The 25,202-nt window shown below is 49.4% G+C and overlaps 1 protein-coding gene across 1 annotated transcript in view; it reads left to right on the top strand.

The window, feature by feature from the left end:
• Positions 1–25,202, top strand: part of GALNT18 (polypeptide N-acetylgalactosaminyltransferase 18) — a 339,877-nt gene that overhangs the window by 275,292 nt on the left and 39,383 nt on the right. The window contains exons 7-9 of the mRNA XM_044258833.1: positions 6,571–6,756; positions 14,530–14,667; positions 19,894–19,989. Coding sequence (XP_044114768.1) covers positions 6,571–6,756; positions 14,530–14,667; positions 19,894–19,989 — 420 coding nt within the window. The remainder of the gene's footprint in view (positions 1–6,570; positions 6,757–14,529; positions 14,668–19,893; positions 19,990–25,202) is intronic.

Raw genomic sequence — 25,202 nt, 5'->3', positions numbered from 1 at the left:
GCTTCAGGCGTTTGTCTTAGCTTGGCCTAGACCTGACCTCTCTTCCCTTCTCACCCCCATGCAGGACTGGACCTAGGGTGAGGTGAGCAAGGGGCCCCAAACACAGAATGGAAGGATGCCCAGGGAAGGAGACCTGCATGGCCCTAGTCAGCGGCCCTGGTTGGCATCTTTGTTCGCCTGCATTTCTGACCCCACCACCACCCTGCGAATAAGTTTCTGATCTTCTGCCAGCTATTCCCAGGCCTTGGTCTAAACCTCCATCCTCCTCGTCTTCCTTCCCCCAGCTTGCCTGGTTTGGCTTTCTACTCTGTCTCAGCATTTCACAGCCAACTTAGGCGAGACAGTTACACATAAAAAGATAATTAACAATGTGAGCCAAGAAATACGGACCCCATGAGTGGTACAAATCATGTGTTTCAGGAGTTTGGAGGAGCTGGGCCCGGCTGGCTTTGGGTGGATGGAGAGCAGGAAAGAGGCTTTCTAGACTAAAGGAAGACTGGGAACATTTTTCCAAGAGCAAAGAGATCATTAAAAGTCATGAGGAGAAAAAAAGCTGGACAGGATGTAGGAACCTGGGATTCACGACTCTGAAATACTAGGCTGAGATGCCGCCACTCCTGATTCCTTGCCTACAGTAAACATTACTAATGAATTGTGGCATCCTTTTCCATGGAGCCCAGAGAATCGTTCTCAGAAGGATTCAGAGCCTCAGAATCCTTCTCAACACAGTGCTTCAGGAGGACATTAACAAGCAAATGGATTGAACATGGATTTGCTGTCCTTGACATAGACTACAGAGTGATCAGGAGTCCCTGTGTGGGAGAAAGGGTCAAACTGTTCCCTGTTGCTTTGCCTCCAGTGTTTCCCTGTTTCCCTGTTTTACAACTTCTGATTTATAACTGTGCCAGTCATGTCTCAAACCGGCAAGGAAACGTAGAATCACAGAATGGGAGAAGTAGATGGAATCGATCATCTCATTGAGTTCAGTTCCTCCATTTGGCAGCTAGAAGAAATTTGAAGCTTAGGAGGGAAATGGGCTTGTTTAGCTAAGTGGCAAACAGAATATAAATATAGATCTTTTGACCTGACCTTGTACCAGCAGCAGCCAGTCCTGGAAAGGGAAAGGAACCTGACCTTCCCTAGGAACCCACCACATGCCTGTCTTTGCTAGTGGGAGCTTTTCATAGAGCATCTCGCTTAAACCTGCCAGGGCATCATGATCCCCAACAAAAAGGCCACTGACATCCAAAGACAGGTTCAAGTCAAAGGCTAATGTGTGACAGAGGCAGGATTCAAACCCTCTCCATCAGCCCCCAAGACCTGCCTTCCCTGATGGTTCCCACGTGGATATTCCAAGCCTTTCTGGGAACAATAATAGGGTTAGAGCTCTCTGGGAAGGACTGGTGGTGAGTGAGACTTTGCTCTACACCGGGTGACTGCTGTTTACCATCTACTTAGTCTACTTCCAGCTCTTGGCCCCACCTGGGAGAAAGCCGAGGGACTCCTCTGCGGGTGTACACAAGCACTGGCCAGTTAAGGGCTCTCTCTGCAGGGAGTTCGGGGTTCCACAAGATGAAGCGGCCTGCTTTCCACCATGCTCATTTGATGACTCGCCAAGTTTTACAACGTTAATTTAAGCTTTGCAGCCAAAGTGACTCTCTCCGGTTACAGCGGCGTGCACTTAAATGTCAGAGCTTTGCTGAAAAACCGCTTGGATTTGAAGGAAGTCCTTGTGTTTGGTAAAATCTGGCCACATTTTATGCTTATGGCCTTTATTAGGGGATCCAGCTGAGCAAGTTAAAACTGCCTTTCCGTAGTCCCTTGAAAGCCTGGGACTCTTGGATTGCAGGAATCACTCAGTGAAGTAATGGCTATTGGATGTAAACTAAATGCCTGGGGCTGGTGTATGCAATGTGATCCTTGTCTTCCTGGAGCTTATAGTCTTGCAGGAAGCAGGAGAAAGACATCAAAAGAGTAAATACTTAAATGGAAGTGTTATGAGTAAGTGTTACTGAGAGAAAGGGTAGGGCCCCGTAAGTATTCTGAGGGGAACCTAATGGGCAGTCAGAGAAGGTAATATTTGAGCTGGATGACAAGTAGTGGGGGGGATTGTTCCAGAAAGATGGAAATAGCAGGAGCAAAGGCACAGAGACAGGAGAGAATTTGATGTGGTCAAGAAATCTATTTCCCAGTGCCCATCCAGGAGCCACAAGATCCAGCCTACATCCAGGGGTGACGTGTGTCAGGTGTCCCCAGTGCCTGTAGGACCGAGCACGGGCCTCACTTATTCTACCAAGCCAGGCTCACATGTCCCCCATGTAAAAATCAAGCTCTCTATCTTGTAGGTGCTTCCTGATGAAGTGACCTCATCAGCCTTCTTGGTTACTAACCCTTAACCTTTATTTCTTGGCCATGTCTTTGGTGCCCACCTTCCCAGCCCTCCCTCCCTTGGCACCCTCACCCACTGGAACTTGCAAGGCTAAGCCTGTCTCCCACATCTTTGGCCTCCATCCAGTGGCCCCGCTTCTCTGGCATAATCCTTCCTGTCTGTAGCCTCCTTCTGGTTTAGGTCTTTCTACCTCCTGCCAACTGTGACGTGTCCCAGGCACAGCTCCCCTTCACTCCTTTCCTCATCCCCTGTCCCACCCACGCCTCCACGGAAGTTTCATGATATCATCTTCCACAAGGTCCAAATGCCAGTGATTTTCTTTCCTATTCTTTGCCTACCATCCATGAGAGGGTCTCTGAGATCCCTGTAGGGAAGACTTGAGAATCTCTCTGCATCGAGTCATTGGTCCCCAGAGCCGCTCATCTTCTGGGGATCAGAGAACGTGGGCTTCCTCTTCTTTTTCTCAGTGTCACTGGGCAGGGTCCAGAGGTGGCGGGCCAAAACTGCTGGGTCTACATCTTCTGCTCCTGTCCCCAGAGACCACTGGGAACCCAAAGGCTGCCATCTAGGCAGATGCCATCATCTTCTCCATTGATGACCTTTAGGTTAACAAAGGCTCTCAGTCTCTGGGGAGGAGCCTGGTGTGCTGCTCCACACTGAGCCGTCATTCTGGAAGACAGCCTGTCTCTTGTCTGGTGGGCTCAGCCAGACATGGGAGTCCTCTGCAGTTATATTTTTCCCAGAAGGTGGATGTCCAGGACAGCTAAAGAGCAGCAATTATAAGGTTTTTAGAAAATAATAGCATACACAGGGGCTTCCTGAGCCCACAGCCCTGTGCGGAAATGACTTCTGCTGTGCGTGTTTCATAGACAAGAGGTTAAGTGGCCCAAAGTCGCCCCTCAGCAGGTGCACAGCGGGGACAGAATGGGCTCAGGTGTCCTGCCCCTACCCCCTTGACTGCTGGTGCTCAGACTGAAGCAGACCCTGGGTTGAACACATGAACACATCCCCCTCCTCCCCAGGACAACATTGAGGCTCAGGCAGAGAAGTCGCCTGCCGAAGGTGGCGCAGCAGCGGGGGCCAGAAGCACAATATTTGAATTTAATTCTCACTGGCTCCAACGCAGTGTTTTCAAATACTATGTCCTCCCCCCCAGTCCAGCCCCACCTCTGCGGGAAACCAGTGATCTGTCCTGGGCACTGTTTGGCCCATATTTGAAGGAGACCCTGGGCAGGGGAGTACGTAATTCTGTGTGCAGAAGCCCAGCATGCTGGAGGGGGTGAGAATGGTCAGCATGATGTGACATGGAGTGGATGGGGAAGCAAGATCTGGGTGGAGGGGGCTGGGCAAGGACAGGACCCAGGAGCCTCAGGAGCCTTGGGGCTGTGCTGGTAAGGTACGGGGTGGGGGGGCATGATCCCCTTTATACCTTCCAAAGATTGCTCTGGCTGCTGGGAGGAGAAGAGACCGGAGGAGGAAGGCAGGAGGGAGATCAGTTGTTGCAGGGTCCAGATGAGCCATGACAGCATCCTGGACAAGGGCCATGGCCATAATGAAGGAAAACAGGAGTGGGTTCAAGAGCCTGCCACTGAGATCACACCGCTCCTTTGACTGTGCACTCAGGGTGGATGGGACGTGCGGCCGCCTCCCTTCTGATCAGAAGCACGGCTGAGGCACCCACTCTAACGTGAAATGGTGAACCAGCTCTTTGAGAAACAGGTCTTGTAATAAAAGAGCTTTGTTACGAGTCGTGTTCTGTGCTGTGTTGCTGAAATACGCCAAGTGATAGCCTCCGTTCCAGTTGCAAAGAATAATTACCCCGACTCTTTGTGTTGTCAATAACATATTCACAGTATTCACAGGCTCTCATTGCCAATCTGAGCCCAGTGAATTGGAAGTCAGCAAGGTCTCCAGAACATATAGGTCATGGACATGAACGTGCACAGCCTTCCATGGCTTCCTCTCTTTTGTGAGCTTCCATGGGGCTCAAACAGATCCTTTTCTCTTCAGTACCAGCTGTGTGGCCTTGGCCACGGGATAGCCTTTAGTCTCAGTTTCCCCATTTGGAGCTAGAGACATCAACCACTCCCTCACAGGGTTATTCTGAAGATCCTGCTGAATATAATTTGTATAGTAACAGCTGAGCTGTGGCATGCTTCTTATGTCCCAGGCATTTTTCCTAAGCACTCTGTATATAATCACTTTAATTTCCTCGGTAGCCTCTTGAGAGAGGCGCTATTATAATCCCCATTTGAGAGGAGGGAACTGAAACACAGCAAGATGGAGTGACTCACCCAAGGTCATGCAGCTAGCATGAAACAGAGCCAGGATTTAAATTCAAGTAGTCTGGTTCCAAGTCCTCTCCTCATAACCACCACAGTGTGCCACCTGCCCACAGGTACAGTCCAGTACCTGGTACACGGCAGACACCCAGTGGGAATGCTTGTTTCCTTTCCATTCGCTCTAAATACTATACTAAATGCAAGACAAGCTCAGAAAATGGAAAAGTGATCCGTTGCCTTCTGACTCTGACCACCCAGAGCAGCTAGACAACTGGTATGAAACAGACAGGTGGAAGAGAAGGCATTCTCTTCCTAACTCAGGGGGTAATTAAGCAAAATCCAGAGCTGACCTTAAAGATTTTTTTTTTTTTTTTGACAGAGAGAAATCACAAGTAGACCGAGAGGCAGACAGAGAGAGAGAGAGAGAGAGAGAGGGAAGCAGGCTCCCTGCTGAGCAGAGAGCCCGATGCGGGACTCGATCCCAGGACCCTGAGATCATGACCTGAGCCGAAGGCAGCGGCTTTACCCACTGAGCCACCCAGGCGCCCCCAGAGCTGACCTTAGAGTACACTTATCTTGATGAACACTGAGAAGTGTATAGAATTGTTGAATCATTACAGTGCACACCTGAAACTAACAAGACACTGTGTGCTAACTATACTTGAATAAAAAACAGAAAGAGAAAAAACAAAGCTGACTTTATCTTGGATGAAGTCCTATGGTCGTTGATGGATACATGTTGTAAGTGTGAAAATTCTCTACCAAATTATCCATCTGACAGTACCTGACAAGTGACCTCTGCTGTCCACCCAGAGATGATGATCGTGTTCCCCCAGAAGCCTCATTCATCAGCTCTGGCCCAGTGTTTCAGATTCATCCCACATTTATTAAGCATTGATCACTTATTGATTGAGTGCTTAAACACCATCAGCCTTATATTTATTCAATAAGGACTTACAAAAGTACTTTTATGTACCAGGCCTTTTGTTAGGTGACAAGAACTAAGCTACTAAGTGACAAGAACTTGTTAGGAGACAAGAACTAAGTGAGATACTGTTCTTCCATCTGGGAGCACGGAGTGAGGAAGAGAGGGAGACTCACAGGGAAGCAGGAAGTCATGAGAGCAAGAGCTTTGGAGACCGGAGGAGGGAGCAGTTGGCTCTGCCCCCAGGAGCTGCACAAAGACCCCACAACAGAGAGGTCATAGGGCCAAGATCTTGAGAGATGATATTTTTTCAGCTGGAGAAGGAGTGGCATTCTAAAATGACACATAGAATGGGCAAAAGCCTAAGGGCACAAAAGGACACGCATGTTCCAGAACATTCAAAGTTCAGAATAGCTGGAATGATCATGGAAAGATCTCTAAGACACTGTCCCTCGACACTTAGAATAGAAGATCATTTTTCTCTATTTTCTTTTGAATCCAATTGCATCTAGTCCAAGCTCTTAGTCACTGAGGTCAATGAGAAGCTTCGCATGATTCCCTTCTTTGTATCTCTCCCCCTCTGATGCTATCTCCCTCTGCTGCTTCTTCTATGTCAAGCACAGCAGCAGAGACCATTCTGAAGATTTTTGTTAACTTCTCCACCAGGGGCAAGGAGAATACAGATCTTTGTTCACAAAAATGTTTAATCTCTTCTTTGCACAGTAGAAGGAATGGGAAGAGAAAGCACATTAATTCTTTGCTGGTAAATCCATGGCAACAAGAAACAAGATACAAACGGACTCAATCATCTTCCTGCTAGAGGAGTAGAAATAAGGTGGAGCTCACTGCCTTTGCCGGCCATGGCCTGAGAGACAAGGTGAAGAGAGCTGGAGCTGTCCGTGCTCAGTCTGGTCTGGTTTAGTGGCTTCGAGTCAGATCTGGACGCTGATGAGTGGCTCTTGTGTCCCCTACAGGTGTGGCAGTGTGGCGGCAGCGTGGAGGTCCTGCCTTGCTCCCGGATTGCCCACATCGAGCGAGCCCACAAGCCCTACACCGAGGACCTCACGGCCCATGTCCGCAGGAATGCCCTTAGGGTGGCTGAAGTCTGGATGGACGAGTTTAAAAGCCATGTCTACATGGCCTGGAACATACCCCAGGAGGTAGGAAGCCCTTGTGGGGATGGGGTTTCGGGATTTGCGTGGGTGGTGGGGGGGGACACAAAAACAAAAAATATGGGTCTAAACACTTCTTCCCATGGATCAACCAGAGTCTTATGATCCATGCTAGAGTAGCTTCTCTGCCCCAGAAGATAACACATGTGGAAGAAAAGAGGCTGACCGTGAGGCACTAAGCCGTGTCTCCCCACACCTGTCCCTGGGCAGCGTGCTTAAAGGAAGACTTCTCTCCTGACTTCAGTATCCTCATATTTTGTGTGTGTGTGATTTATTTATTTTAGAGAGAGTGCAGGCAGTGGGGGAGGGGCAGAAGGAGAGAGAAACCCAAGCAGACTCCACGCTGAGGGCAGAGCCCGATGCGGACCCGATCCCACGAACCCTGACATCACAACCTGAGACAAAAACCACGAGTCAGATAGATGCTTAACCAACGGTCTCACCCAGGTGCCCCATCAGTATCCTCATTTTAAGTGAGAATATTGGGGGTGCCTGGGAGACTCAGTCAGTTGGATGTGTGATTTTGGCTCAGGTCATGATCTCAGGTCATGGTCTTAGGGTCCTAGGATTGAGCCCCGCATCAGTCTCCTTACACAGTGAGGAGTCTGCTTCTCGCTCTTCCCTCTGCCCCTGCCCCCTGCTCGTGCTTATTCTCTCTCTCTCTCAAATAAATAAATAAAATCTTTTTAAAATAAATAAATGAGCATGTTGGAGCAGATGGTTACAAGTTTAACTCATGTTCCTAGGTCCTCAGCTTCTCTGCTATATAAATATACCAGAAATTACCAGAATTCACAAAACACACCTTAATCTCCCTGTAGACTGGACTCAGGCTTCTCCATTGAACCTTTGACCAGAGCACTAAGGAATGTCCACATGGCTTTGAGATATCTTGACCCACATGCCTGGGGAGGGGATACACCCCCTCAAGGATCCTCAGGAGGAGAAGGAAACTGTTCTGGACACTTTTCTGCTCTTTCTAACCTTTACAGGATCTCAATGTTGCCTGCCACTGTCCTCTATCCTTCTTGTCACTAACACTTACGGAGTGCCCAAGAAAAAGCAATATTTCTTTAATAGATTTGTTCAGCCTTGCCATGTGTCATATGGAAATGACCTTGGACCACTGAGTTGGGAGAACCCAACAGATGCCAGCCACGGGACCCCCACCTGCTCAGCAGCCTGCCTGCCTGGAGATCATTGCTTATGTTGCAGTGCCTATCTGAGACAGCTGTTGCCTGCATGACCTCCTTCTTTCCCCTTGGGAGTGCTTTAAAAAGCTTTAGTTCTTTCTTCCTAATAGGGAAATGGTTGATTTTTGCCTGAAGTTTCCATATGAAGTCCCCGTTCCCTGATCTCTCCACCCAGCTAATGTCGCTCTGGCTGAGTAACTGAGAAAATAGGCTGGGCCATGGGTGGGGGCTTGTAGGCAGCTACCCATCCCCACCACCATCATGGGGGAGGAAGCTTGCATTGGGACGTATACGCCCACAACCAGTGACATTTCAGCAGCAGAGAGAAGAATGAAGAGCCAAGAAGTACCAGCCAGGGTGCGGGCAACCCTGATGAACCAGCCCCAGGATTGCATCCCTGACAGTGGGAGTGTTTCTAGGGAAACAGCAGTGCCTTCTGGACCCATCTGTGGCTGTGGGCGTTGGATCACAGTATTCTGGGGAGCATGCCGAGTGCCTCTGTGGGTGTCCTCTGATAGCAAAACGTTAAGAACGCTTGGAAAGTCCCCCAGGAACCTAGCAATAAAGCACCATAGATCCCCAGTCCCTTAGCAGAGCCCTGTCTGTACTCCGACCACCTTCTCTCCGCACCCCAAAGCTGCAAACCTTTTAGACTTCTCCCCTCATTGCTGCTGCCAGAAATGGAATGTGGAAATGGACAGTAAATCCAATGAATGGCAGAGAACCAAGTGAGAAAAGTAATTGGAGAATGATGAAACTCAGTGTGCATCTGTGACTCCTCAGAGGGGTAGTTCAAACCCAGTCAGATGGGTGGGAGACGAGGGGAGTGAACTCAAGAAAAGCAGATGAGGGGTGGGAGGGTCCAGGATAAAGCCTCAGGTGGAAAAGGAAGAGGTCAGTGTGTTTTCTAAAAGTCTATCCCTTGTCCCTACCCCCGCCCGCCCCACATTCCCTGCTTTGTCCAGATTTCCTCTCCTACCTCTTCTCAGGTTTCTGGAAAGGGTCACCTTTTCCCTTTCGTTCACTTCTGAAGTCTCAGTACTGCACCCAAACTGCTCGTGACAAAGCATCCCAACTGCTTAATGGACATTTTAAAGTCTTTAAGTTACAAGATCCCACATTTCCCTTGAAACTCTGTACTCACTTGGCTCCATGGTGCCACAGCCCAGTACACCCCCATCTTCCTCTGATTGCTCTTAATTTCCTTGTGGGCAACTCTCACCTCCCTCGGGTGCTTACGTGCACCCAGGGATCCATCCTTGGCCAACCGCTTTCATTAAACCTCATCTCCCTAGTGGCCCCTTCTGTTCCTGGGTGCTTGTGTCTGCTGATGATTTCCGAACTAAGATCTGCAGCCCTGACTTGTGCCTTCAGCTTCAGACCTACAGCCGCACATCTCCTGGGTGCTCCCTTGAGCACTTGAGATGGAGCCTGCCAAAACAGAGAACATCCTCCCACCGCCCCCCCTCCCCGAGCTGCTCCTGTTCTCCCTCCCCACCACGGTTTGGGATACCACCATCTATCTGCCCAAATCCACAAGCTTGAAACTGGGCATCTTCCTTTGATCCTTTTTTGCCTCAAGCTGCATTCCCAGCCCATCACCGAGCCCTATCCTGTCCTTTTCCAACCCCATCACGTCTGAGTTCAAGCCTTGTCTCTTCCTCTGTGAGAGCTTTGGGCTGGTTTCCCTGGCTCAAGCCTTATCCCCTTCAAATCTATCCTCTGTACTACCCAAAGTTATCTTTAAAGAACAAAAAACAAACAAAGAACCTCACAGGGACCACGTCACTGCCCTGCTTAAAATCTTTAAAGGTCTCTCCACGGTGCACAAGTTCAGGCATTAAGCCTGTTGTTTGACCTGCTTTCTCCACTGCCGCCTCTAGCCCCCTTCCCCCGTCCTGTCCCGGAGTTCCTCTGACGGCACAGCCAGAGAGAACGCACGCGTCCGCTCCGCACTGTTTCTGCCCTCCGTGCTTTTGCACATCTCGTCCTCGCTGCATGCATTCCCTACCCTCGGCTCTTCCCCAGCCTCCACCTTCCCCCATTTCCCTCCACCCAGTTAGACTCAGCGCCAGGACTGCTCCTCTAGGAAGTCAGCCTCAGTGGGAGAAAATGCCCCCTTTGCCTGCATGTCTCTGTCATTGCATCATCGCTGTGTAAAAGAATGTTCTGTTGTATAAAAGTCTCTCTCTCTCTCTCTCTCTCTCTCTCATTAAACCAGGGACTCTCAAATCTGGCAGAACTTTAAAATCCCTTGTGCTCTAGCCCCAGAGATTATGACTTAATTGGTTTGGAAGGGGACCAGGGATCATTTTTTGGAAAGCTCTTCAGGGATTCTAATGTCCGTCCAGGGCTGGGAACTACCGCCTGAGACTCGAGGCTTTGTGGGGACAGATCGTGTTCTTCCCTTTTGTGCCAGCAGGCCTTGCACAAGGCAGGCGTGTGGTCAGGGCTCAGGAAAGCCTCACTGATGCTTTATTAACAAATGGATCTGCTGGCAGTATGTGCCATTCCTTTCTCCTTTGGTCAGTAACTCCTAAAAGCGCATCTGCAGACCAACTGCATCAGAATGACTTGAAGAGCTTTAAATATACTGCTTCTGGGTCTCATCCTTAGAGATTCTGATGAGTAGATGCCTAGTGGTGCCAGAATCCATTAAAAACTTTCTGGGTGGTGGTTTGGGACTGCCAAGTTTGAGTAATAGTTTAGCTCATCCTGCTAGTCCTTCCAAATTCACCTTGAGCATCACCTACTCCAGGAAGCCTTCCAAGACTGCTCACCCTCACTTCTTCCACTGCCCAACCCCCATCCTGGCTGCCCCATAGGGCAGCTCTCCCTCAGCTTCCCTCTCTGCACACTGTGTGCAGAGAGACTGTTGACTTGTCTGGATCTTCCAGATCCTCCTTTCAGGCAAAGTCTGCGTCTTCTTCCTGTTAGTATGCAGAGAGCTTAAGACAACACCTGACACGTACTGAAGATGAACTGACAAAGAAGAGGGAGGAAGTGTGGATGCTACAACACCCACCCTCTGTGTTTTCCCTAAGAGTGTCCCCAGCTGCCCTTGATGGGGTAGTGTCCCAGTACCTTGTGCTCAACCACAAGGACATCTGCCTATTGATTTCCCTTTTGCCTGCAGCATCCTAGCTGTAGGTAGGGAGCTGGACCCCTTTGACCCTGCCCAGTGGCTGCCTTGAGAATTAGGTAAGTTAGTCTACATAAAGACTTTGATCAGTGCTCGACCCATAGCAAAGTCACCAGCTAAGTATTAGCTCTTGCTGTGGCTGGCCTTGTTTACACCCGGCCTTCCCACCCCAGCTTTAAAATGCCCTTGCCGGGTCGCCATCCTCCCCGCTTGCCTTCTGTGCTGAGTCCTCCCCAGGCTGTGTACCAGTCAGAGCTGCTTCTCCCACCTGCTTCCTCACCACGTTCAGTCCCAAGCTTTTGGAAGGTGGGAAGAGCTGCCAGCTCTGGGATCCCGTCTGCTTTGATTGAAAATCAGTTTGCTCATCAACAAACAAAAAGTCAGCCTGCAGCAAAGCATCAGTGCTTTCTTACCTGGGGTTCAGGAACTCTAGACCCATCCCTGCTTCCTCTTGCCCAAAGACAGGCTGTGTGACGGTGGGGAGCTGACAGCCCTTCTTCGGGTTTGGCTGTAAAAGAGATTGTGCATGTGGCCGCACACACAGGCAAGAATATAGCTTTTTTTTTTAATTCGATATTTTATGTATTTATTTGACACAGAGATAGGGAGCACAAGTAGGCAGAACGGCAGGCAGGGGGAGAGGAAGAAGCAGGCTTCCCACCAAACAAGGAGCCCATCGTGGGGCTTGATCCCAGGACTCTGGGATCATGACCCAAGCTGAAGGCAGCCACTTTAACCAACGGAGCCACCCAGGTGCCCCAGGAATACAGCTTTTTGGGTGGCTGAGTGTTTTCGATTCCGAGGGCTGCCATAACCCATTGCCACACATCGAGTGGCTTTCAACAGCAGAATTTGATTCTCTCACAGTTCTGGAGCCCAGAAGCCCAACATCAAGGTGCTGGTGACACTGTGCTCCCTCAGAAGGCTCTAGAAGAGGATATTTCTTGCCTCTTCCAGCTTTGGTGGCTCCTGTCATTCCTTGGTTTGTAAATGCATCACTCCAATCTTGGCCCTCGTCTCTATGTCTCTGTGTGTACAAACCTCCCCTCCTCTGATTTATAAATATACCAGTGATTGCATTTAGAGCTCACCCCAAACCCAACCGATTTCATCCACAGATCTGAATCCACCTGCAATGATCCTATTTCCAAATAAGACCACATTCATAGGTTCTGGGTAGACACGAATTTTGCAGGAGACACTCACTATTCAACCCACTGAGTATTTGGCAAAGGGGGAAGACATGTTTTGTGTTTTGTTGTTGTTGTTTTCTTTTTAAATAATAAGGGCCAACATGACCCTCTCTGAGAATGTTTGCTTATTTCTCAATCTCTAACCCCAATCTGAAAAGAGTTTGATGCAATTTATAGTAAATACACAGTGCAGACGCTGAACCATTAAAACAGCAAGGCAAAAGTCAACTAATAAATAGGAAGGGAAGAGGGCCATGATAACCAGAAATATAAGTTGAGCAAAGCTCTGATCCTAGAGTCTCCTAGAAGTTAAAGTGGAAATGGACCCCTGGTGGATCATTCTCCCACCTTCCATGAGGTCATAGGGAGAGAGACAAACTGTTCCTTGATCCTGAGCATAGAAAGAAATTTTTCCCATGGGAACCCAGAATTTAAGAAAACATGGAGGCCTTCCAGGGGCAGGTTCTTCTAACTTCTAGTGGCTTCCCATAAAAACTGAGACACAGTGTTTGTTTTCATGTAAAGGCAATTATACCGTGAAGAGGGAAGGCCTGGGCCCTGGCAAATAGGTTTGCGAGATAAGGATATGGTGCAGAGAAGTTCAAAAAGCTAAAACTTAACAGATCCCTTGGGGTAAGGGGTGGAGGGAGTGAGTAGGTCACATTTATTGCCAGCTACTACATTCAAGACTCAAACATTCTCAACCTGGTCTCATCCATAGCTCAGCTCAGCAGTAGGTCAAGGCATGGAGATCAGTCAAACACGTTTCCTGAATCCAGCAGAGAAAAGCCAAATAGCAGTTGCTGGGAGGGCTCTGGGAGGGAGCTGAGGAGTAGGCAAGTCATAGATGAGGTCATCAAGATGTCCTCAAAAGGAAGGTCCTCACTGGCATTGTACCTTTGCAGTCTGAAACCTGAACCCTCGGGCCGTAGCAGGTTCAAATTTTTGTATTTTTATATTGCCTAAATTCTGGTGGGCAAAAATAAATGTATTTCTTCTGTATCTACACTTGGTTGTTCCCCCCTGATCTAATACCAAATACTTTGTTCCAATCACGGGCAGATATGTGCAGCAGCCTTCTTTGTGATTTTTCTCAGACACTTCAAATGTCCATTTCATTATCTTCCCAAGCCCAAGAACTTGACCCCGGAGTTGACCCTAGAACCCTGGGGGTTCCCACAACCAACACATGAGCTGTGGCATCAGTGAAAGAGAGCTGCATCTCCCTTTGCTCCCCTCCCTCCATGCTGGGCTAGTGTCTTGTGAGATACCACTGGACCTGGCTGGTCCCTGGCTCCGTGGTGACATCCTCTAAGAAGTCGCTGAGTCCCCATCAGACTCCCAGCTGCAGAGACTCCTCGCCGTCCTCTGCTCTGGCTTCAGCCCCTCTTTGCCTGGTCCTGTGCCTGGTGCAGGGCTGGTATGCAGGGACTCTGTGTTCTCCCCTCGGCTCTGGGGCCACAAGAAATGTGGAGACTTTTCCCTCTCTCTAACTCAAGGACACCTCCATGTCTCCATTACTACTCCTTGTCTGATGTATGGTGATGGCTTAGGGCCCACCTTGCTGATATCCCCGGGGAAGTGACAGACCCAAGTACTCTCGACACTAAGAACTTGGGTCTTGGGCGGCAGAAGGGCAGGCTCTGGGGTTCAAGTCTCAGCTCTGCTTTTTATCAGCTGTAGGACTTCAGGCAAGATGTCGCAGAACCTCTCTGCAAATGGGGCACTGTGCCTAAATGTAAACCCCGGGGCAGGTCTCACGGAGGACAGAACCTTGCACTTCGCGAGTGTTCGACAAGCCTTTGCTGTTACAATGATTAGGAATAGAATTTGAATTAGTATGACTCCACCTTCAACTCTCCCTCTTCTCTCTCCCCCTACTGACAGCTCAGAACCTCTTGTCATAAGAGGTTTTTTCTATCTTATGATGCTTCAGTATCTTTCACCTACACCTGGGCCCCAGCTTTTTCTTTTCTTTTCTTTCCTTTTTTTTTTCATTTATTTTCAATGGCCTTGGATGATAGTCCGCATCCGTGCAACCCTCATGTTTCAGTGCCCACGTGGGGACAGTCATGGGGTTATGTACAATGCGGGGAAATGAATGAGCTAAGTCCCCGCGTCCTTCCTTCACTAGACAGTGTTCAGGAGCCTGGGCCTGGACAGTGTCCAGGAGCCTGGGGAGATCTGGGGAGAAGTGGTGTCCTGTTGGTGGCTGGAGCTCTTACCCTTGCAGGACTCTGGGATCGACATCGGGGACATCACAGCGAGGAAGGCTCTGAGGAAGCAGCTGCAGTGCAAGACCTTCCGGTGGTACCTGGTCAGTGTGTACCCAGAGATGAGGATGTACTCGGACATCATCGCCTATGGGGTGGTAAGGAAAGGTCCCCTGGGGCTTCATGCAGGCATAGAAAACAAGGCCAGGCAGAGGTGTGGGGTCAGAGGAAAGGAGAGAAGGAGGCTTTAGCCTCCCATGTGTAGACTAGAGGACTAGAGGCAGCCTCCTATGTGGGACCTCTGGTAGACCAGTGAACTAGAGGCAACCTCCCACGTAGGGACCTCTGGTAGACCAGCAGATGAGAGGCAGCCTCCTATGTGGGACATCTGGTAGACCAGTGGACGAGAGACAGCCTTTGGTGTTATAACTCGAACCTCTGTTCCCTTGTTCTAAATCTCTCCTTTACAGTCTTAAGCAATTTAGCTCTAGCCTCAAACCTTCATGTTCTACTTAATAAAACAAATACCTGCGGTTAGGGTAGACTGGCAAGATAACATAACGAACACCCACTGTCCCCCAGCATGAGTGCCTGAGGTTCTAGCAACCAGCCTGCATGCCTCCGCCATCTAAGGGCTTATGCTTTCTTCTCACACACATGGCTTCCAGGAAGGGAGTTCTGGAATACAACCTTGCTGGGTTCACTGTATTTTGAGGGATATTTTAGGACCACCTGTTGATTGGCACAGAGCAGTCACCCCAATGGAAGGCACAGGGTTTGGATCCAGAGAGACCTGGTTCCAATCTTGACCAAGCCACTTCTCAGTCAAGTGTCTTAACATCTGTGGGTCTTGGTTTCTTCCTCTGTTAAATGAGGCAAAATAATACTGTGCTCCTAGAGTAGAAAAATATCTAAGATACATAAATATATTATATATCCTGGGAATTTGTATGTTCTGTCTAATGTTAAAATGCTTTGAATATGGTAATCTCTACTATTGTCCCAATGTTCCCAGGATCATTCAACTCTTGAAGTATTTTCAATGATACCTGATTGGTTTTTTGATACCTCACCTGGTTTTTGCTTCCTGAACACATCGAGCTTTTCTGCTGACAGTTATAAGCCCTCAAAAATACATACTGATATCATGGAACAGATGAGGAAACAGAAAGGTAAAGTGCTCTTCCCATGTTCACAAAGGTCATCAGCAGAGAAACTGAGCCCAAGACATCAGCTTCTGATATCACTCTGCTTCCTCCCTTTGGAGAGTATCACCTCAGACCTTTTTGATATCCTAATATGAAACTCAAAGGAAGAAATGCGGCCTCTTCCCTGGATAAGCCGTGATCAGAACCAAGTTCAAGGCCTGCCTCCGCAGGAATATAATGGGCAGAGCCTCTGCCTGAGAGGGGAAGAAGAATGCTAGCTACGGACTGGCCTTCACATTCTTTGCAGGCCTCCCAACTCTGACATCCTAGAGTTCTACAGGGCACAGAGCCAGGATCCCAGGAATCCCCCCAACCCCCTCAGACTTCAGCTGTCAACCAGGCCAACCTTTAGGAAGCAGTCATATCCTCCCACAAGAGTTTCCATGGCACAGTTGACACTTCCTTAGGAAATTCCTCAGTGGCCCCTTCCCTCTCTACTTCTCATGCTGGGGTAATCTGGATACTGGAAAACTTCTCAGCCCATGCCACCAACTATTACTTAAAGAGGGGAGGTGTGTGTGTGTGTGTGTGTGTGTGTGTGTCCATTCAAGTTCTGGGTCTTGGCCAAAGCATTCTCATCTTCCAAGCAGAAGGGTCTCATCTTAATGACATGTACAACAGGTTTACCGTGGAACCCTCCTACCGCCACACCCAGAAACCTTTAGCTGATCAAATTGTAAGTGGCATATACAGGGCTGTGGTATGGATTTGACTGAGTCCATAATCTGAGCTGTTTTTACTTGGAGTGGCTGAAAAGCCACTCTCTCATCATTCCCAAGGGCTGAGCAGTGCTAGCCATCCCTGGGGCTGGCGGAGGTCTCTGACAACCTCCCCCCCCACTCCCCGGCACGCCGTGTTCATCTGCCAGCCGCTGCTTAGGGCCCAGCCAGCCTCCCGCCCCTTCTGGCTCCTCCACGGGCCGGGCTCTGACAGAGCAGAGCCACGCTTGCTTGTCAAGGATCATAATGAACTCCTAATGGGGGCACTAGGGTGAAGATGGGCAAAGCAGGATACAGCCGCAAGAGCAGGATTTGCTGAGGCTGAATCATTCTTCCTAGTGATTATTTTTATTCTAAAATGCAGAGACCAGATGTCTTCCAAAGGGTAGAGTTTCTTTCTACCCTTTGCTTTCCATCTTAGGCCAAACTATATTGCTCAGGTCAAATAACTCCCTGGGACTCTCAGTGGGGCCAGGGTCAAGTCTAAAGCCCTGGCCACTTATCCGCTAACAGATTCCGTTAATGACTCCTGTGGGCAGAAGGGCCTGTGGGCCCCGTTGTGTGGGCATGGGTTTCCCCTGGATCCCTGAGCCCCACGTCCAAAAGGCGGGGTCCTTGAATCAATCTCAGCTCTAGTGCTGACAGCAGAGATGAAGCAGCATCTAGAAACAGACACGCCCGGCTTCTGGAATGTTAGCTTTGCCACTTACTCTGTGTGTAATCTCAACCATTTACAAAACCTTCAAAGCTGTAATCATACCATCTCAGGGGGCATTTTTCACAGTCTCAGGATTGTCACCATTTGCACGATGGAAAGAACTTGCTGCTTGTCCGCTTCCTAATGTCATTCATTTGGGAATGCCATTCATTTGTTCATTGCCTTCATTCATTCATTCCATATGTGTATTTACTGTCTACTGTGGGCCAGGACTGGCCCATGTCTGAGACAATGAGAAAGACTCAAACCTAGCCTGGTCAGACGGGGGAGACAGGCACTCGAAGAAGGGACAAGAACCAAGCATGCTAAATGCAGCAGTAAGATAAATGGAGGCACTGGTAGACCACGGGGCCATGGCCTGACACCCAGGCTTGGGTCAGGAGAGACTTCCGGAGTGACAGAGAAGCTGAGAACCAAAGGAGGAGGTGCATTTAGCCAGACAAAGAGAAGGCCTAAGGAGAGGCGACATGGGGACGGGTCCATGCCATGGGCGTGGCATCACACACAAGGAGGTCAGGCAGACCTTCTGGCTACGCCACAGTTCCTCATCCTTCAAAGAGAGAATGTCGCCGACCTGGCCAGGTTCCTCTGAGGGAGAGGTGGGGGGACACGCGGCACATAGATGCAGCCATAACGGCCAGTTGCCCTGAGTGGCTGTCAGCAAGGTCATAGCAGTCACAGGAGTAGCGAACAATTACTGTGCATTTGCCGTTTGTCAGGCCCGGTGCTCCCTACTTGTGGATATGCTTGTGTTTACTTCTCCACTAACAATCCTGTGAGGTAGGCACTGGTATTATCCCTACGTTAGAGAGAAGAAAACAGACAAGAAGGAGTTGTGTTCTTCGTCCAAGACCACACAGCTGGAACCAGGATTCCATCCCAGCCTGCCTCTCCCGACAGCATCAACGACCACCTGCTTCACGGGGGAGGGATGACAGAGCCAGGGGGACTTTATTGAAAGGCACCGCCTACCTCCTCACCCAGAGGATGGCTTTGAGAACCCAGCAGAAAGCCAAGGCTGACATCAGGGCTTTCTGGATCTTTCTCCCTGCGACCACTGTTAGCAGGTCTCACGAATGGATTACAGCTCTCAGCTTTAGATGCGACACCCGCTTCTCTGCAGGCTGCTGGAGAAGTCCAGAGTGCGTTGATATGGGCTCCCTCACAAAGGCAAGCCACATAGTTGTTTTACAAAAGAGGATTTGCTGCATGGATGTTTCTGGGGCCTCTGCCTCGGGAGCTGGCTCATGTTTATAATTCTTCAGAACCTCCAAACCGCAAGTCTGGGATTGAAGTGCCTTCATCCGGTAGAGGTGAGAAAGCTCAAGAAAGGGATTTGACTCTATTCCTTTCCCTATCAAGAACAGGTTATGCTGGGAGCACACATGGGCCTCCGATCATGCCGTTTTGCACCCCTTCACTGGGTTCCCTGCACTCCTGCCACAAGTCATCAAGACCATGGAAGCTCAGCCGCTGTCAGTCTCTGGCCTCCTCGAATAGATGACCCACCTGTGGTCCTTTGCCCTGGTCTTCCCTGAGTTCCAGTATCTCTGTCCTGTTCTAAACAGAGCGCTTCGAAGCTAACAAGAGCTATATAAGCTAGCTCAAACTCAAGTTAAGGTGGGGAACAACGCCACCTCCTTGCATATGCCCACAGGAACTGACGTAGAGCTGGGCATGGGCACTAGTATTGGGAAGCCACCAAAGCCAGAGAAGGGCACAGTGTCTCTCATTCCGTCTCATGCTGCATCTCTTCCTCGGCCACAGCTGGGTTTCTCTGTTTACACCTGGCCCAGCAGATCCCCCAGACCCAATCTAAATGGCCTCATGATTCTAGCGGCCACCACCCACGGACCACTGACTCTCTCACTGAGAGTTCTAGCACGGAATAAGAGAATGATGAGGTGGTTCCATTCCAGAAAGAGAAGGATGGAGGAGAGGGAGAAAAAGAAAGAGAATTATTAACTCATTCCAAACTGCCTGCTGGTGCCCACCATGGTCTGCTCAGCTGTGGCTGGTGAGCAGGGCCATGGGGACTATAAGCTGTCCTTTCCAGGGTCTGGGAGTGGACTTCTGCCAGAAAGGGACATTGAATACTGGTTTTCTTACCTGACATGGTGAGGCATTGGTTCTGTTGTTTGCTTTGTGCCCGCAGGTGAGGGTAAGAGATACCTCTCTCTTCTCCTACTCCCTTGGCTCCCTTCTCTCTTATTCACCTGCCAGAACTCCCACTCTGGAACATCCTTGTCATCTGGGCAGCAGTGGGACCAGGCCAGCCGCTGCTGGATCTGTGGATCTGTGGAGGGGCAGAGAGGACTGGTCCCAGAGGACATCTCAGACCTGAAAGCAACAAACATGTTGCCCACTTTCCCCAACCTTCCAGAGCAAAGACTTCTTTCCGGGGACTATGGGAAGCCCTGGTGTCACCCCTGTGGAAACGGAGGGGGGTGCACCCCGAGCATCTCTTCTGTGTGTGTATATCTTTTATTCTTACCTACACTGTCTCCGCTTACCTTTCAACAACATGAGAACAGCTCTCCTTCACACGAAGCTGGGTTTCCCTCAGCACCTTTATTCAGGCAAAAGCTGGTGCTTGTTGCTGTCCACAGTATTCAAGGGACCTCGGGTTGATTATGGAAATGGAGCCTGTCTCTGTGAAATGCTGGCTTCTCCTGATTTAATGCATTTGTTTCTCTGCTCCTTTCTCTTTGGTGTGGCCGCCCCTCCTCTGGCATTCAGCTGCAGAACTCTCTGAAGACTGACTTGTGTCTCGATCAGGGTCCAGACACAGAGAACGTTCCCATCGTGTACATCTGCCACGGGATGACACCACAGGTGAGTTCCCTGAGAGCCCCCTGCTGGGGTGTACTCATGTCTGTCAGGCTCGGGGAAGGATGGTTAAACTCCTTTCGTGGCTGCTCTAGGCATGAAATTGGGGTTGCTCATGGGGAGAAGGGGAGAGTCCCACCTGCCTTGCCTGGAAGGGGTCTGGGATAGCAGAGTCTGCTGTGCCAGGATCCTCGGGGATGGGGAGCAAGGAAAGTGATCAATTCCTAAAGAGGAACACCTGCCTTCTTTGGGGAGACTATGGGTAAATCGCAGTCCTGTTTCGGGCACCTATGCCCTTCCCTAACAGGAGGGAACCCAAGGGTCCCCCAAGCTCTCTGACATCTCAGAATGCCATTTATGGCCTTCGGGGCTCTGCCCTTTAGTAGATCACAGCTGCTGCCAAAATTTATAGCCACGAGAGCTTTTCTAGCCTGGTGACCTTCTCCTGGTGGAGAATGTGGGGAAGCTATGAGGAAGATAAGTTATCCTAGCCAGTCACAGCCTAGGCTGCAGATATCCAAAGAGGATGCTGAAACACAGACAAGAGAAATGGCCTCTTCAACAAAATGCAGTGGACAACCTTTGCCTATGAACACCACAGACTGACCTGTTCTGATTGGACAACATTTTCAGAGTTTACTTATCTTACCTCCAGCAGTGCAAATGATGTTTTTACAAAGATAGTATAGAAGATATGTATATTTGTGCAATTATACTACGTGTTTAAAAGAGTCATCACTTGTTCAACACACAACTGAAGGCAATCATGATGTGTGTGTCACCAGCGTCCTGTGCTGGGACTAACCGGCGATTGTCTGCTGTGATCTCCACCAGCTCCTCATTTCTGCGGGCCCGGCTGCTGTGGCTGCACCAAGGGGAGGGTCACAGGTCAGCAGATCACACTATCCCCACCCCACACACTACCGCATCTCATTCTCCATCCTTACAATGCTGCGATATTTCTCATGGATACCTAGTTTTATGTAAACTCATTACTGACATCTAACATAAGTAAAGACAGTAGACAAATGGTAGGTGTACAGATTCGTGAGCTTTCAAAGCAAACACGCCCACATAACCAGCACCCAGATCAAGGAAAAGAGCATTATTGCCTGATTGTGAATTTTATACAATTAGGATTATAGGGTGTACGCTTTCTCACGTTGGCTTCTTTCTTTCACTGTTATATTTGTAAAGTGCCTCTGTTCTGCTTTTGTGATTTTTATTACTATGTAATATTCCATTTTATGAATGTACCATATTGACAGTATATTTACAGCCATGGGACACCTGAGAGTATTAAGCATACTACTGCTATGACCATCCTTGTTCCTGTCTTTTGGTGCATGTATGCACCCATTCCTTGTGGATTTATACCTAGGGGTCAAATCGCTAGTCGTAAGGTTGCTCTATGTTTGCTTCGAACGCGCACTGCCTGTAGTAGTCTCCTGTGACTGCTGTAATATAGCGCCTCGGGAATGTATTTGCTCCCCGTTCTGGTGCCTGAAAAGTTCAAGGTCAAAGTGCTGGCTGATCTGGTTTCTGTTGAGGGCTCTTTCTGAGGACTTGCAGATAGTTACCTTCTCTGTGTGTCTTCCCACAGCAGGGAGAGCGAAAATGAGTGAGCTCTCTGGTGTCTCTTCTTGAAGGGACACTAATCCCATTGGATCAGGGCTCTACCCTGAGGACCTCATTTAACCTTAACTTGAAGAGCCGGAGAGGCCTCAGCCGGTCCGTACTGTAAAAAATGAGAAAGCTTGTTCTGAAGAGAAAACGGAGTGTAGCTGAACAACTATTTGACTAAGAGACCATGGTGGGACTCATGGACTCAGTCAGCCATCTCAGCAGCAGAAGCTATAAATCAAGATGGGCTTGTAACAGCAGAGACTGGCAGCCTGAAGGAAAGAGAGAGCAGGACAGAATGAAGGCAGGCTGGTGGACTTCTTGGCTTTCACAAGGCAGGAACATAGAGCTGTTTAGCTGTGAGCACGCCCTCTTCCTCAAGAAAGGGGAAGAATGATGCTGAGCGCCGTTCCAAGACCATCAGTGCTGCCAACGTCCCGTTAGCCCCAGGGGCGAGGCTGCCTCATGCAAGAGTGGGCCTGCCTCTCTGGTTTTAGTGGGCCAGGATGACCCTGCTCTGTGCCTTAGGAGTGTGACCAAAGCAGGGAGCAGCTTGGGCAGGACCACCCCAGAGGGCCAAGGGCACAGGCAACTCCACAGAGCCATAGGGGTGATGCTGCCACCCCAGTGCGCCTGGAGGGCAGAGCATCAGGACAAAGAAGGTTATTCTCATGCTGAGATCTCATGGAATTAGCCTTGCTAGGTTTTGGACTAGTCTGGGACCCATCACTCCTTTCCTTCCAACGTCCCCCTTCTGGAAAGTGCCTGTCTAGCCTGTGTCTGTCCTGCCATCGTATGTGGGAAGCACACACTTTCTCTGATTTCACAGACTCTCGGATGGAGAGAAATTTTGCCTCAGGATAAATCACACCTTGAGCTTCACACACACCTGACTTGGAGGATACTTAGATGATATTTGAACTTTAGACTTGAGAGTGGACGCTGGAATGGCTTAAGACTTTGCGGGCTGTTGGGATGAAATGAATATGTTTTGCATGGGAGAGGGAAATGAACTTGGGGGTCCAGGGACAGAATGCTACGGACTGAATTGTATCGCCCCAAAATTCATATGTCGAAGCCCTAATCAGGACTGCATTTGGAGTACGGAAGCAATTAAGGTCAAATAAGGTTATAAAGGTAGAGCCAAGATCTGATGGAATTAGTGTTCTTATAAGAAGAGACACAGAGAGCTCAGTGTCTCCCCCCTCCCCTCTCCTCCCCGCCATGTGACAACACAGCAAGAAGGAGGCCGTTAGGAGCTAAGAAAAGAACTTTCACTAGAAACTGAATGTACCAGCACCTAGATATTGGACTTCCCAGCTTCCAAATCTGTGTGAAAATGACATTCTGTTGTTTAAGCCACCCAGCCGGTGACATTTTGTTGTGACAGCCCCGGTCAACCAACATTCAGTGAAACAGTCTCCCAAATTAATTACATCAATTTTTACTCCCACCAACCATATCTTTAGAGTTCTCGCCGTTCCACATCCTTGTCGACGTTTAGTATTCTCTGCAAATCTGTATCATTTCTAAATCATAGACATAGGGGTGTGGCAGTACCGCGCTGTGGTTTTAGTTGGCATTTCCCTGAGTACTAATGCAGTTGGGCACCTGAGTTTTCAGCTCAAAAAATCCCCAGGTTGTTCTTGAGTATGGAGCAAGGTGGCCGGGGCTCAGGCTGTTTGGTGTTTTTGTAAATTCCCTGCCTGCTTGTTAATACTTGCAGTCCAGAAGACCGTGAATGAACTTTCCTTTAACAAATCCCTGTGGAAATCTATGGGGCTGTTGCTTATCTAGACCACTGGACAAATGTTGAGTGTTTCCTCTGTGTGAAGGTGGATGTCAGCTTGGGCAAAGCTTGCCAGTCTCCCAGCTACTGCTGATTCAATATGCGGCCGTCGGTGCTGTGGTTAAGAGCCTGGATTCTGGAATCAGATTGTCTGCGTCCAAATATCAGCTTTGACATGCTCTGGTTGTCACGTTTTTAAAAGGCCAAGGTTTCAAGTGTGGACCTATTTTATTTTCTGTAAAATACAGATTAATGATGGTATAGGGCATAAAGGTTATTGTAGGGATTTAATACATGTCCAATATCTAAAATAGTGCCTGGCATATAATACGTGCTTAGTGAGTGTTAGCTAATAATACTGCTGTAGTGCTATATTATTATTATTACGCATTGAGCCTTGCTCAGTATATATGCCCTCAAGAGTCTAGCTCCAGCCCACAGTGGCCTGACTTTCCCTGACCTCATGCGCCATGTGCCATGGATTCCTGCCCTGGTCAAAGCCTACTCATAGACTAATGGAGCATCCCTGAGTTTCTGTGGCAGCAAAAATGCAATGGAGTGAGGGAAACAGGTAGGGGGGTTGGTTTCAGGAAGCCTGTGTTCTAGGCTTGGTCTTGCCACACAGTTGCAGTGTTATCTTAGCCCTCCCTGGGCCATTATTTTGTTTTACTCTTTCATTGAGATATGGTTTTACACTAAAGGGAACACATCTGAAGTATATAGTTCAATGAATTCCCACATTTGTAGACCACTGTGTAGGCACCATCCAGATTGAGCCCATCATCCCCCTGGGCTTCCTTATTCCTCCTCTCAGTCAACACCTCTTCCCAAAGGTAATGATGATAATGGTCCCTGGCAGCACTGATTCATCTCATCTGGGCCTGTCTTCTTCTCTGCAAATGAGGAAGCCCGGCTGGCCAGCTTTGGACCCAGGTGTGCTAGCCCTACCTGCTTACCTCCAGTTCTTCCTTGCCGAAATTCAGCTGGCCTGAGAAGCTGAGTCTGTGCTATGCTTGCCAGGAAGGCTGGGAGCTGCCTCCCCTTGGTGCTTTATCAGTCAGCTCCTTGATGTAGATCTACAGCAAGTCTTAAAGACATGGGTCCCCCTCCCCATTTCTCAAAGCCACAGTCGTCATGTGACTGGGCTGTGCAGGGAACATGGAGGCCCAGTTACACCTTCCCACCAGGCCCACAGATGAGGTGCACAACTGTTAGTGCCCAGAGGCAAGGAGGCTGGAGGCGCACCTCAGATCAAACACATTTCTCAGAACGGGGCAGTGTAGGGACCCGGCTATGGCAGGATTTGTTGAGTCTGGTCTGCCCAGTGAACCTGAGAGGATGGTGTCCTCCCAGAGATGGGCAGCGTGTCCTTAATGGAATTCATCCATCCATCAGAAATAGATAGGTGCAGGGGTAAGCGGTGGGGTGGGTGATAAGGCAGAGCTTCTGACTGAAAGGCCTTCCCACAGGTATCTCCTGGCCCCTAAGAACTCCCCTGGCTCATGAAGGGGATGAGAAAAGGAGGAGCTCAGGGACCTCACCTGAGTTTGAGATACACCTCATAAGTGGATTATGGACAAATACAGGCCCTGAGGATTCTCTGGATCTCCTAGACTTGGTCCAAATCAGACCCTCAATATGTATTTCCAGGGATGTTTTCCCCCCTGACTGGCAGCTCTCAGCAAAATCTCTCCTGTTACCATGGCCACAGAGGCCAAGGAGAGACCAGGGAAGTTCACATGTGCACAGATGGGACTGCCATGTGCAGTTGTGCAGGTGGTACAATGCACAATCTAGGGGAGGGATA

Source organism: Neovison vison, chromosome 7 (genome assembly GCF_020171115.1).
Source record: "Neovison vison isolate M4711 chromosome 7, ASM_NN_V1, whole genome shotgun sequence".
Classification (NCBI taxonomy): domain Eukaryota; kingdom Metazoa; phylum Chordata; class Mammalia; order Carnivora; family Mustelidae; genus Neogale; species Neogale vison.
The sequence above is the reverse complement of the archived record's forward strand: the minus strand, read 5'-3'. Positions and strand labels throughout refer to the sequence as shown.